Source organism: Pteronotus mesoamericanus, unplaced genomic scaffold, assembly GCF_021234165.1.
Source record: "Pteronotus mesoamericanus isolate MK-2021 breed Mesoamerican mustached bat unplaced genomic scaffold, CSHL_Meso_final contig_164, whole genome shotgun sequence".
Lineage (NCBI taxonomy): Eukaryota > Metazoa > Chordata > Mammalia > Chiroptera > Mormoopidae > Pteronotus > Pteronotus mesoamericanus.
The window spans coordinates 23,523,476-23,538,100 of record NW_026555065.1 but is presented as its reverse complement, the minus strand read 5'-3'; the positions used below and the strand labels follow the sequence as shown (position 1 = coordinate 23,538,100).

The following is a 14,625-nucleotide window of genomic DNA, read 5'->3' as shown; positions in this document are numbered from 1 at the left end:
TGTTTGTTTGTTTGTTTGTTTGTTTTTAAAAAGATGCAGGGCCCACAGAACTGCAGTTCAAGGAGAACAGATTCCAATAGACAACAACCTCCCTGACCTTATTTTAGAATCAAAGGATAGATATACACTAGTAATATAAAGGTAAACTATACAGACTTGCCTTAAAAGACACAGTCATCCCTCAGTATTTGTAGGAAATTGGTTCCAGGATTCCTTGAAGATACCAAAACCTATGCATGTCCAAGTCCCTCATGTAAAATGACACAGTACTTGCATATAACCTATGCATATCTCCCTGTATACTTGAAATCATCTCTACATTATTTATAATACTTAATATAAATGCTATGTATAATTGTTATACTGTATTTTTAAGGGAATAATGAAAAGAAAAAAAAGTCTATATATGTTCAGTACAGACACAACTATTGTAGGCCTAACTACATAGCATATATCAGCAACAATGTAACTTTTCCCCCAAAGTATTTTTTCTATTCATGGTTGGTTGAATCCCTGGATAAGAAACCTTAAGATATGCAGACAGAATACATTTAGTAGGTGTACTGATTTTCAGCTTCAAATCATCTCAGTCCCTGACTAGATTAAGAGCACTTTAGATTATTGGTGCCCCAGAAAAAAAAATTACTAGTGGCAAGAAGCCAAAATGAAACCCAAAACACAGAAATTTTCTCTCTGGAAGAAGAAAACACTATCTAGAACCCTCAAATATCTCTAGAATTTTCCTCATACAATGACTTGTATACCATTAAAAAAAAAATGCCCAACTTAAGGAAAAACCAGGTCACTAAACTGAAAACAAACATGAGACACAGAAAAAAGGAACAAAGCCACAAGAGAATCAGATAATAAATATATCAGAAAAAGACCTTTAAAAGAATTGAGTAACAGATAAGATGCAGCTAAGAGGAAAGTTTGTGAACTAGATGACCAGTTAGAAGAAAATATCCAGACTAAAGCATGGAAAAACAAAAGAATGCGAAATTCAGCACTCTTTCTGTGATGCCTCTAGGGGTGGTTTGCTTTCTTCTTGTCCATATCGGGCTCAAAGTGCTTCTTGAATTCATAGCTTGATGTCTTTTGTTGTTTTCAAAAATCTCAGCCGGATGGAAGCACAAATATGCAGCAAGTAATGAAGATCAGTAAAAACAATGAAAATGTAATATGAATAAATCTAAATAAACTTAAAATGAATAGGAAAATGTCACTTTTTAAAAAGTCAATGATACATGTATTCTCCTGGGTATCTAGTGAAGAATAAAATGAATATATAATTAGCAAGCTAAGAGGGAAGAAAAAAATAATAAAATCTAATCAATCCAAAAGGACCCAAGAAAGGAGAGAAAAAGGAAAGTTGAATATGTGAAACAAACTAGAAAGCAAACAGCAAGGGAGTCGAATTAAACTGCACATATCAGTAATTACATGAAAAGCAAGCACAAGTATTACAAATAAAAGGCAAAGATGCAGAATGGTTAAAAAATCAAAGGAAGAAAAAGATACCATGTAAAAAATAACTGAAGAAAGTTAATTTAATATCAGAGAATATAGGTTTTCAGGTAAAAAGTCTTATTTTTAGACTTTATTTATTTTTAGAGAGAGGGGAAGGGAAGGAGAAAGAGAGGAAAGAAATATCAATGTGTGCCTGCCTCTTGTGCACCCCTACGCTGACAACCCTCTGGTTCACAGGCCAGCACTTAATCCACTGAGCCAAACTAGCAAGGGAAAAGGTAAAAAATCTTAAAGAGGGAAATTTCATAATAATAAAAGGTTCAATTCACCAGGAATATGAACTCATTATAAATTTGTATATCCATCACAAGCCTCAAAATATATAAAGCAAAAATGGATATATCCATAGTTGTGGAAAATTTTAACACACCTCTTTCAGTCAGTAATAGGACAGGCAGACAAAAAAAAACTGAGTAGATACAGAAGTGTTGAAGAAGTTAACAGAACTGACTTAATCAATACATATGTAACACCACACTCAACAATGGCAGCATATATGTTATTTTCAATCACACAAGGACATTTATAAAAACTGACCATATGCTGGGCCATAAAAGCAATGCTCAACAAATTTCAAAAGAATAAAATCATGAAAAGCATGTTTCCTTATTATAGTGTATTTAAGCTATAATTTAATCACAAAAAGGTACCTAGAAAACCATCCTTTGTTTGGAAATTAAGAACCACACTTTTAAATAACCCATTAGAATTTGCAGTAGAAGCCAGAAATTATTTTGAATTGAAAGATGATGAAAATGTGACCCATCAAACCTCTGGATGACTACGGTCATGCTTAGAGAGGAATTAATACACTTAAATTAGAAAAAAGCTGAAAATCAACAATCTAAGCTCCATCTCAAAATGTTAAAAAAAATTTAAAAGTTTATCCAAAAAAGTAGACAAGGATAATAAAAGAGCATCAATAAATGAAACAGAACACCTACAGTAGCCAATTTCAGGGATGAAAAATGGTACATTAACTAAAAAATTACAAATCATATTTCATGGGAAAAGGCAGGAAGTTAGAAGCACTGATCATACTAGAACCATAAAACAAGTTACTCAGATTACTTCCCAAATAAAATAAACTTTCAGATGTTAACATCATAGATCTAAATACCTTTCAAATGTAATCTAAAAAAATTTTTTTAAAGATTTTATGTATTTACTTTTAGAGAGAGGGGAAGGAAGGGAAAGAGACAGAGAAACAGTGTGTGCGAGAGATACATCTACTGGTTGCCGCTTGCATGCCCCCCCCGACTGGGGACCTGGCCTGCAACCCAGGCATGTGCCCTGACTGGGAATCAAACCAGCAACCTTCAGTTTGTAGGTCGGTGCTCAATCCACTGAGTCACACCAGCCAGGGCTGAATGTAATCTAACTATAAACCTGAGCAGAGTCTACACCTACATTCTGTAGGGAAGTGAACACATTCCTGACAATCTAAAGGAGTAACAGCAATAGAAACAATGACTCAAGAAAGCAGAGATCATCAAAACTTTTCTGTAAATGGCCAGATAAATAGTTCTGCGTTGCATGCCATACCATCTGTCACAAATCCTCAACTCTGCTATTGTAGTGAGAATTCAGCCATAAATACACAAACAAAAGAGCTTAATTGTCTTCCAACAGATAGGATTTAAATGCCATACGTAATTTGTTATGAAGCATTTTTAATCAAAAATTTAAAAATGTAAAAACAATGAATAGTGTACAGGCTGTACAAAAAACAAACAAACAACAAATACCCAAAAACCAGGTGGCAGAGTCCTCAATAACTTAAATATAGAATGACTCAGCAATTCCGCTCCTAAGTATAAATCTCAAAGAACTGAAAAACAAGAGGTGTTCAGACAAAAACTTGTACATGAATGTTCATAGAAGTGTTATTAACAATAGCCAAAAGGTAAAAACAACTCAAGTATCCCTCAATACATGAATAGATAAACAAAATACAGTATGTCCAGATAATAAAAGATTATTCAGTCATAAAAAAGAATGAGGTGCTGATATACCCTATAACAACTTATATACCTTGAAAACATTATGGTAAGTGAAAAGAAGTCAGATATAAAAGTTCATGTATTTTATGATTCCAGTTCTATGAAATATCCAGAATAAACAAATCCATGGAGACAGAAAGATTTGTGGTAGCTGGGGTATAGAAAGGAGAATTAAGGAGTAACTGCTTAACTGGGAAAAGGTTTCTGTTTGGGGTGATGAAAAGATCCTGCAACCAGATACCAGAGATCACTGCACAATATTGTAAATGAGCTCAATGCTACTTCATTGTACACTTTAAACTACAGTATCAAAAGAAAGCTCAACATGCAAATGAAAGCTCAGTTTCAGGTACCAGAATAAAGTCAAAAGAGCAGTAACAATAACATTATAAATAGTACTACATTGCCATCCATAGGTCAATGAAGGAAATTTTGAAAATTTAAGTGGTTTGATGAAAATTTTAAGACTTTAATTTCTTAACTTCCTGATTGTTCAGCATGCTCTGAACACCACCACCACCACCACCAACAAAAGCAGAAGACGGGGAGCTCCATCTCCCATATGTTAAACAACTCTATAACAAATATTCAACGAATTGCTTTAGTTGATCTCGGAAAGTTAAAACTGAGTCAGCCAAGTTAAAAGCTATACACCTAATGTGTTTTGTAAAGTTTCTAAATTTACAATTCAACGGCAAAGGTGGGGCCACAGCCATAAAAATGACCCAAAGTAGAATACCCAAGATATGTCCCTATTCCTTACAAAGCATATGAAAGAAAATACCTGCTTCCCATCTCCACCCTGCCCTGTGTACCCTTTAAACTGCATGGGACCCATGATTATTGCAGAGACCCAAAATCAGAGACATCATGTCAGTATCTCTTTATACATAATCTCTATAAAATCCTCCTTTCCATGCAACTTCACTACCATTATACCCTTAGGGACAGAACACATTATTTAACTCACTTCTCCCCTCTTACTTGCAAACAATATAATACATCCTACCCATTCTTTTATATTCCAACAACTTTCCGTGATTAAACCCATTTAAGCCTTGGCCATACCTTTCCCACCTTGATGCAACATGCTTCTCTACTGATCACTTCTTACCTCAAATCTCTATTTTTTTCGTTTAAATTAGTTAAAAATCAAATTTCACATGATCTACCTTAGATACTACCTTATCTACTTTAGTTCTAATCTAGACTAAGGCAAAAGATCTAGCTTTGGAGGATCAAGAAAATGGACAATTTATGAATGTATTAGGAGTGGGGGGAACAATGACAATATTACATATGACAGGATATGTGCCCTGATGATGATCTGCCAAAAAATCTACACTAAACCAGCAAGGTAGATATTTTCTATTATGGTAGTTTGACCAAGAGCGTCAGTTCCTGTGGCCAGTGTAGCAAACCACACAAACTGGACTTTGGATTTCTCACTTACGACACATAAAGATGTAATATGCTCTCTTACTGCTCCCATTGTAACTTTTATAGAAAATGTATGCGAGCGAAAATTAAAAATTATTATGAGCAAGTAAACAAGCAAGGCAGCAAAAGAGTCAGAAGTTTATTTTAAAAAGCAATAAAATTTTTTGTTGGATTAATTTTTACCTTGAATTTAGGAACAAATCGAGTAAACTCCTGATGCCAATTGTTAAGTGTGGAAGCAGGTGAAATTATTAAGAAAGGTCCCCAAATGTTCTCTCTCTGAAACAGAAAAACTGGGTTAGTCAACTGTAAGAAAACTGCAGATATTTAATTCAAAATTATAATTAATGACAAGAGCAGTTTAAGAACAGGAAGTAGGTTGTAACAAAAGAAATAGTGGGAAGAAGTTCTTTATACACACCTTGAGGTAAAACTACCAAGCAATTACTGCCATGCCACCCCCAACCCTCTCTTATTTTGTATCATTCACAATGGTCTTATTATTTACATCGTCCACAAACCACTTAGAACATACTGACTTGCATGTGCTGCTTTCCCCTATACTAGATGATCACACCAATTTTACTATTTTCTAATAGGTATAGAGCTTCTGCTTTTTCAAAAGGCTTTTATACATATTTTCTCATTTGATTTTCACAAAATCCCTATAAGGAATTTTGCAGAAGTGGAGACCTCCTCAGAAGAGTTGAAGTCAGGTCAAAGAAGTTACATGAATTGCCCAAGTTTACAAAGCTAGTAAGTGTAGAGTTGACATGTGAATTCGGGTCCTCTGATTTAACCATATATTGTCTTTGTCACCACACTGGTAGTTTTCAATTGGAGGCGGAGGTGGTAGGGGAGGTTTCCAAACCACACATGCTCAAAATTGTCCTAGTCTTGAAAACCCAAGTGTTTCACTACATAATGTCACTGTTTAAAGGCCCTCAAGGCAAGGAGCAAGTCCTACTGTCGTAGTACGCTACAGAGCCTAACATAGTGCTTGATAATGGCAGATTCTCAATATAAAATGACCCTAAAATCTAGAGATAAAAATATGGAAAGATGGCATCTACCCACCTCAGCCAGATGGGCCAGAAGGGCAATGCTCTGTACCGTTTTACCAAGGCCCATTTCATCTGCAAGAATACCATTAATACCCTAGAAAAAAACACATACACATGGTTAACACCTTTCACATTCCACCATATCAGGTTCAACCTACTGCCTTAACAGAAATGTTAAAGTTTTTCAAACAGAAGTGACTAGAGATACCCAGCTTCAGCACTTTGTCTTCTGTTATACTCATTCTTTTTGCCAACTCCACAGCTACAACTGTGAATCATAAAGCCAGTTTCACTGCTAATCTAATCCATGTACAAAAGCAAACAATCAGGCTTATTACCAAGACCACCTAAGACAAACTATACATAGGATATAAATGTTCTCTAATAAAATCTCCAGGTTAAAAATATGGAGGCATCTTTTTGACTCTTGTCAAAAGATAAAGCTTTTTAAAAGGAATGAAATCTAAGTCATAATCCTGTGCTCATTTCACAAAACACTGAGCCAATGATGTTAGGAAAACAGGTAACAAATAAAACAGAATGGGTATGACAGTTCTAAAATTTACCTGTTCATAGAGATTTGCCAACCAATTCATGCCTTTCAGCTGATAACCCTTTAATTTGCCATTAAAAATTGTGGGCTGTGGAATATCCTCGCCAGCCCTGATAGATGGATTTGCCAGGCTGTAACTCTCCCCAAACCCACTGCCAGACTTGTTTGCGGCCCGTAAGGCAGCTGCTCGACTTTCTTTTGCATCTTCATCAAATGACCTTGTCTGGAAAAAAAATAATATAATGTAAAATAATATATCATATTATATATAAAGTATAGTATATTAAAGTATATTAATATTATAAAATCAATTTAACAATTATATTAAAAGTATGCTTTTGATGGACAGACACGAAGCCTTATATGTGATTGCTTACTTCATCAACAAATTTATTCAAGATTTGACTGGTGGGAATTGGTAGAAACAAGATTGAGTTTATGTCTACCCTTGACTTGTATCCTAGTAAAATTATATATGGGTCCCTGTGCAGTGTATTACACTGTGTTTCTTTACTTTATTTAATCTAACTGAAATTTCTTTCTGGTTTCATTAAATATCACTATCAATAATTTAATATATTAAATATTCACTATCATGAATAAGCAATTTTTTTTTAATCCTTACCCAAGGGCATCTGCATTTGCTTCTTTAGAGGGAGAAGAACAGAAAGGAGGGGAGAGAGAAATATCGATGGGAGGGAAACATCGATTGGTTGCCTTTGGTATCTGCTCTGGGACTGGCAATGAACCTGGAATGAACCCAGAACTTAGGCATGTGCCCTGACTGGGAATCAAACCCACAACCCTTCAGTATTGACAACACTCCAACCACTGAGCCAAACCAGCCAGTAATAGGCAAATTATTACTAAAGTAAAAGAAAGTACTGACTTAGCAGTTTTTTTTTTTTAATCCTCACCCAAGGATATGTTTCCTTATTAATTTCAGAGCATGAACAAGGAGAGAGAAACATCAGTGTGAGAAACATCGATCAGCTGCCTCCTATATGGACCCCAGATTGAACCTGCAACCTAGGTTTAAGCACCCTGATGGAACTAAACCAGCAACCTTTCGGTGCACGGGATGATGTTCCAACCAACTTAGCCACACAGCCAAAGATTAGCAGTTTTCTTAAGGTATGATATAGCTTTAACAGGCAAGAATGTGGTCTTTTCACTAAATAACTGTGATGCATTTCTGACTGTATTTCCCTGGATTAGTCAAGAGAACCAAAAAACAAACAAACAAAAACAACAAACAAACAGGCAAACTGTCCCAGCTTCAATCATATGAATGCTTTCCTTGCACCTTTCCTCAATCAGCTACACATACACAGATTTTCCAATTTTTTTCTCAATGATATTTTCATTTACTTTTTTAGAGCGAGCGAGCGAGAGAGAAACATCTATTTGCTGCCTTTGTAAGCACTCAGACTTGGGATCTGTGACAGGACCGGGGGTCACACATACCTGTGCCCAGACCAAGGATGAACCTACCTAAGCATGTGCCACGACCAGGAATCGGACCTGCAACTTTTTGGTTATAGGACAGTGCTCCAACCACTGAGCTACACTGGGTGAAGCCATGAATGCTTTTAATTGAAAATATGATTAAGACTGAAGGAAGACACCCAAGTAAAAGGTTGTGGGGTATTTTCAGGGCACATTAGTTTATCTTTTCATTTTTAAGACTCACCCGAGCTTGGTGAATATGGTAAGCATTTTCAGCATTCTTCAGAGCCTGGGCTTTGAAATGGTTACTATCTGAAAAGGAAAACTTACAGATTATCTACCTCATTAATACATCTCATTCAAAGATACAATTCACATCTACATGTTTGTATCCCTGATTCCCCCATTCTATTTATCTCTAGGTTCATGCAGGATGAGAGAGCAGAAAGGCTCATGTTACTTGACAGAGGTAAGGACCTGGAAGTGGCAATGGAGGCAGAGGGATGCCAAGCTATCCAATAACCAAAGCCAGATCACAAATATCACCAGGAGACTGAGCTTCAGCCTCCCAACCCTGGGTTCTTGCATGAAGCAATGCCAAAGCCATGAATGTAAGACAATGAGGATTCAAAATTGCAATGTATTTCTGCCAGGTGAAATTATTCGGAAAGAAGAAATACAGACATGTGTAACCCCCAGGATACTCTGAGGCACCTCCATACTCTTTTATTCTTAGCTCAACATGACCTTGATCATTATTCCCTGTGAAATTTCTCTCAAAACTTTATCCCAATTCTTCCCTCTCCTATGGTCACAAAAATACCAAAACTGATCAATCTCTTACTCATTTCTGACTTGCATCACCAACAACCTTGTTATGGGAGAGATGATGTTCTCTCCTGAGGCATGTTATGTTCTCTGAATTCTTCTGATTTAATACCTCTATTTCTACTAACAAATAAACACATATAAAATATTCCCAAACTTATAAAATCATATAACCTGATCCTTTCCTTTTCAAATTATTCAATGTTATTTTATATGCTTGTTTGTAGAAATATTCACATTTCCCTACTCCAGTACAATAAATTCCCCTTTGTTGATCAATATTACCTATCAGTCAAGATAAAACTTGTAAGAATTTATGTGTATTAGATATGAAAAATGGAAGGTATCTGCTTCCCCTAACTCCTGATTTAGGACTCACCGTAATCCTCCTGTGTGATATTAACTACCACCCCTCCACCAATGTCAATTTGTCTCTGGGTAGAACTGTCTTCTAGTTTCCTTAGAATTTCTTCCTGGATCCCATCATGACCCATGTCTCGTTTGCGACTCATAAAATGGGCATACAACTCTGTCTGGGTGATTAGGAAGTTCAGTTTTCGCTGTTGTCTCTTGGCCTACACAGGAAAAATGTTAAGTGAAAATAGAGTCACATCATTAATCACATACAAGAGGTAGTTAATAGAATTCACCAAACCTATATATAGTTTGCATATACTTCCATTACAAATTTACACCTTTAGAAAGGTAAAAACTGCTAATAAACAATTTTACAATAACCAAGTCAGTGGTCCTAAAAGCAAATAATACCCTTCATTTATAGCCTAATAACAACCTATGTTTTGCTCTCCTTTATAGTATGAAATCTTTTCTCCGTTAGGCTTCTGTCTAAAATGTTTCTTTATTACATTACTTTTGTATAGTGGTACTGAAACAATAACTAAATTTAAGCTACATATTTTATTTCATAAGCTGGGTGGTAGATACATGTGTATAGCTTCATTATTTTCAAAAATGTAAACATATCAAAAGCTCTCCTTTAGCACCAAAATTCAAAGTAACTAGGAGCTATAAATTATTCTTGAAGTCAACACAGAGGTATCTGAGGATAAGAAGCCCAACAAAGGAAGAAAATGCTCCCTCAGCTTACGGTTTATCTGTGATAATGATAGTTATAAAACATGAATATAGACTACATATTCTTTTTTAAATGTGAAAAAAAATAAAATCAAAGTGCCTCTGAAATAACCTGATAAAATACAAAATTAAAGAATCATTACCTTTCATTAACTCTTTAATAATAAAATCCCTACTAACTGTATTTATCACTAGGTTTACTTTCCCAAAAGAAAAACAACAGTATAAGGAACAAAGCTAAAAAAGGACACAAGTCCCAAAGTATGCTACAAAATACTATTCTTTTAGGGTTTTACAGCACTTGAGCCAGATTCAGATCAGCAAGAAAATCTGAGATTTTGAGAAAACATTGAGTTTTTTCCCCTAACAGACATAAATGCTCATGTGCCAGAGCTGAAGTACACTCAAGAAAACCTTTCTAAAACAAGGTAAATTAATGGAGCAATTAAGATCCATTAAAAAGTTTTATTTCAAAAGCTCAGAGAAAAAGACACACAAGTTAACATAACCACAGATGAAACTGTCACCAGTTAGCTATCAATGTAATTAAGAGAATATCTCACAAACCTAGATCATAAGCCAAGCCATTTACAAAACTTCAAGATCTGTTACTTAACTATCTCTAAATTCGGTAAGTATTCCTGATAGCATCAAATGTTTACTAACTCAATAATATGTTTATTTTGCAGGCAAAAAGTTACTGAGGGGACTTAGGAGAGCTGGGCAAACTCCATATTCATTCTCTAAGGCATGATAAAGGAGAGAAGGTCAAAAGCTTAGGAGAGTCTCTACAGCTCCGCTTAGGTAAGAGTACGACCTATGCTGAAAGAAAATATCCAATCCTTTGAATCTCTTCTTTCTCCAGAACTCAACTTTCCTTCCATTCATTCCAACTGGTTTACCAATGGGAATGCAGTAACTTTGTCCTCTTATTCTCCCCTCCTGCTTTCCCAAACAATATACTCAACCTACACCAGATGACATCAGACTTAGCAAGAGTATTAGCTGCAGGTTAAAACAGCAAAGCAGGTCAGGGTTGGGTCTCAGAAAACTGGGCTAGTTGTCTATTGTCCCTATCTGGCCCTAAATTTGGCAACCAGCCCTGATCTTTCAATCAATCAAAACTGCAGCCAACACTTGGAACCAAGCCAAGACAAGCTGTAAGCTGTTTTCTTTTACTTTCTGTCACTTTTCTTTCTTTTCCTTTTTCTTTTTTGGTTCTCTAGAAATATACAAAGAAATAGCTTGAAGAACAGAAATTAGCTTAGAAGAAACGAGGTGAAGGCCAGGGAGAGAACCTTACTGAAAGAACAGAATTGGTTGACTTGACTAAAATCACTATCCTCAAAGTTATGTCTTAAAACATTTTTACACAATTTCATTGGTTAGATCATAATTTATGAAGTAAAAACCAATCTCTTGGTATGGTTGCAGCAATTAGGGTTTTCAAAATTTTATGTTATTGTCCTACCTCCCGCATTTCCTCATCCAACTTTCGTTGCTCTAAGGCTTCCTTCTCAGCACGCTTACGGTGTTCCTTCTCTACCTTCTCGTACTTCTTCCAGTACAGAAGCATCTCCTTGGTAAGGCGGCGGGCACGAGGCAAGGTCTCCTTACAGTTCTTCTGGGCCTGCAAGGCAGCTCGACGCACCTCCTTCATGCACTGGTGGGCGAGCTGCAGATGACAATGTTATCACAACAGAGCACCTGACACCAGGACCAGTGCTCCCTGGACTCCATACCACAGCATTCCTTATTCTGTTCAGTGCACACAGTCCTCCTAAGGCCACATGTCTCTCTCTCCCAATCTGATTAACCTTCCCATATAGTACTATGGTCCAGTTCCAGACCCCAAGGTAATATCAGGGAGGAGAAATATGTAGACGTAATGCCTTCGGAGATAATAAGTATAATGATCTGAGATGCATCAGGAAGTTACAAAGTGTGATCACACACAACAGTGATAGCTATCGATGCTTATTATATGCTAAGCACCATTCTAAGCTTAACAGACATTAAGCTAACTTATTCTTCACAAAACCCCTACGAAGTCGTTATTATCATCACCCTCATTTTATAGACGAGGAAACTGAGGGTGAGTGATCAACTAGCCCAGGGAAATACACCTAGGAACATTACCTCATCTGATCCTCACAGCTCTCAAAGGAAGCTGTGTTACTCTCCTCTAACGGAAGGTATCAATGTCATCATTTCTTAGATGAAGAATCTGAACACGGAAAGATTCTGTGGTCTGTCCAAGGAGTGAGAGTAGGCTATGATCTTACCATAAAAGGTTCAAATACCAGAAATGTGAGGAAGAACAATTTTATTTATAAAATAGATTCAGAACATTTAGAAACTAAAATCTCTTAGGTGTTACTCGATTCATTAACAATAGGTCACAAGAGATAAGAGCAGCAAGCATGGATACAGAGAATAAGAACACATTCCAGTAAAATGTAAAATGGGAAATATAAAACTATAATTTTACCTTTCTGCTATTGGTGAGGAACAGGTTACGAGCTGAAGCTTTCTGCTTGTTGGCCTAAAATATTTTTAAAAAGTATTTCATTTAGGATATTCCTTTTTGAGAAGAGATTATGTACTGACATTGTCTTTTATTCAACTTGAGGATTAAAAAATAAAGCATCAAGTGAAACATATTCAGGATACATTACTGACACAAGAACCAGATATAAACCTACTACAGTAGCATTAAGAATAAGAAGCTAGTGCTGTCACTGCCTTAGTGTCTTCTGTAACCTTTTGGAAAGAATTTCAGTTATATTTAAGGTTTGCAGTGGACTAGAAAAATGTAACATCATATCCTAACCTTAAAATACACTGTATTCCTGGGCCGATCTGCAAAGATGTTGAGAGAGCAGGGCACTCAGACACATAAATTGTTAGTAGAAAGGTAAACTGGCCCCCCAGGTAAGTGATTCTAGCCCCACCTTCAGCCAGGCCAAACCTGCTGCCACTATTACTCTACTTCTGCCACCACTTAAGCATCATCTTCTACAACAAAAAATTCTGAGGCAGACCTAACACAAGATGACTCAGCAGCCTCCTCCAGTTACTTTTAAGTTAAAAATCTCAATAAAGAAACCGAATTTCCCATCATTTTATTTGTCTTGGGAGAAACACAGAAGAGGCAGAGCTGAGTGGTTCTCTGACTGTTAAAGAGCTCTCCCCCCCCTCATTCTGAAGAAACTATGGGTTCAAAGTTATAGAGGGCATGGAAGCCATTTCTACAATATTCCCAACTGAGGCTATCCGCTTAAGGAAACTGTAAGACATTTTACAAAAAACTTCCTCTTATAAATTCTTAAGCAGTTATTGCCAATTTTAAGACAAGAATCTCAAATACTTCCATTGAATCAAATTCCTTATAACAGGAAGGGCATCATCTGAGGCCTCTTCATCAGGTACAAAGCATGTTTCCTCATAACTTTTCCCATCAAGAATGCTCACACATAAACTCTCTCTCCAGAAATACTTAGAAATTTCTATGGGGAAAAGCTAGTAAAGCTAGTAACTGTATGTAGAGAAGAACCACCTTACCAAGGGATCAAAGCTAGTAACACCAATATTAGGGCAGATGTGTCATGTGCCTTACGACGTGATATACAAAGAAGGACATACCACTCCCTCGGTAATCCTGACAAAAATGCGTAATTCAAATCTAATCATGAGGCAGCATCATACAAATCCAAATTCAGAAGCATTCTACAAAATAAATGGCCTATTTCCTTCAAAAGTAACAATGTTGCCCTGGCTGGTGTGGCTTCAGCCTGCGAACCAAAAGGTCACAGGTTCAATTCCCAGTCAGGGAATATGCCTGGGTTGCTGCCCAGGTTTCCCAGTTGGGGCTGTGCAAGAGGCAGCCAACTGATGTATCTCTGGTACTCTGATGCTTCTCTCCCTCTCTTTCTACCTCCCTTCCCCACTCTCTAAAAAGTAAATTAAAAAAAATAAAATCTTAAAAAAAAAGTCATGAAAGAGGAGGCCAAGAAATTGTTTCAGATTAAAAGAGATTAGAGGCATGAAAACTAAAATACAATACATAGTTGTTGACTGGATCCTGGATTGAATCGGTAAAGAAAAAAAGCAATGTAAAGGACATTATTGAGACAGCTGGTGAAATTTAAATATGGTCTGTGGATCTATGTGATAAAATGTCCTTTTTCTTAGGAAATCTACATTGAATTATTAGGAGTGAATTTAGCACAAAGTCTCAAACCTTCAAAATGGGTGAGAAAAGAAGTATAGTTATGTAAAAAAGCAAATGAGACAATTGCTAAATGAGTAAAGGATACCTGACAATTCCCTGCATTATGCCAGCCATATATTTTTAAAAAACTTTTTGTTTTAAACTAACTTTAGACTTAACAAAAACTTTGCAAAAAATAGTACAGTTCCCTTACATTCCTCCCTCTGCTTTCCCTATTTTTAGCATCTTATATAACTATAGTATAACTATTAAGATAAGAATTTAACATTGGTAAAATACTAGCTAAACCACAGGTCCTATTTGAATGTCAGTAATTTTTCCACTAATATCCTTTTACTGTTCCAGGATCCTATACAGGATCCCACATTTTATTTAGTTGCTTTTTTCCTTAGTCTCTTCCTGTATGTAACATTTCTTCAATCTTTCTCT

General features: G+C 36.2%; 1 protein-coding gene across 1 annotated transcript in view; it reads right to left on the bottom strand.

The window, feature by feature from the left end:
• Positions 1-14,625, bottom strand: part of INO80 (INO80 complex ATPase subunit) — a 122,332-nt gene that overhangs the window by 73,118 nt on the left and 34,589 nt on the right. Inside the window, exons 8-14 of the mRNA XM_054565572.1 lie at positions 12,454-12,507; positions 11,434-11,637; positions 9,247-9,442; positions 8,284-8,351; positions 6,604-6,813; positions 6,051-6,131; positions 5,157-5,252 (exon numbers count right to left, since the gene is read on the bottom strand). Coding sequence (XP_054421547.1) covers positions 5,157-5,252; positions 6,051-6,131; positions 6,604-6,813; positions 8,284-8,351; positions 9,247-9,442; positions 11,434-11,637; positions 12,454-12,507 — 909 coding nt within the window. The remainder of the gene's footprint in view (positions 1-5,156; positions 5,253-6,050; positions 6,132-6,603; positions 6,814-8,283; positions 8,352-9,246; positions 9,443-11,433; positions 11,638-12,453; positions 12,508-14,625) is intronic.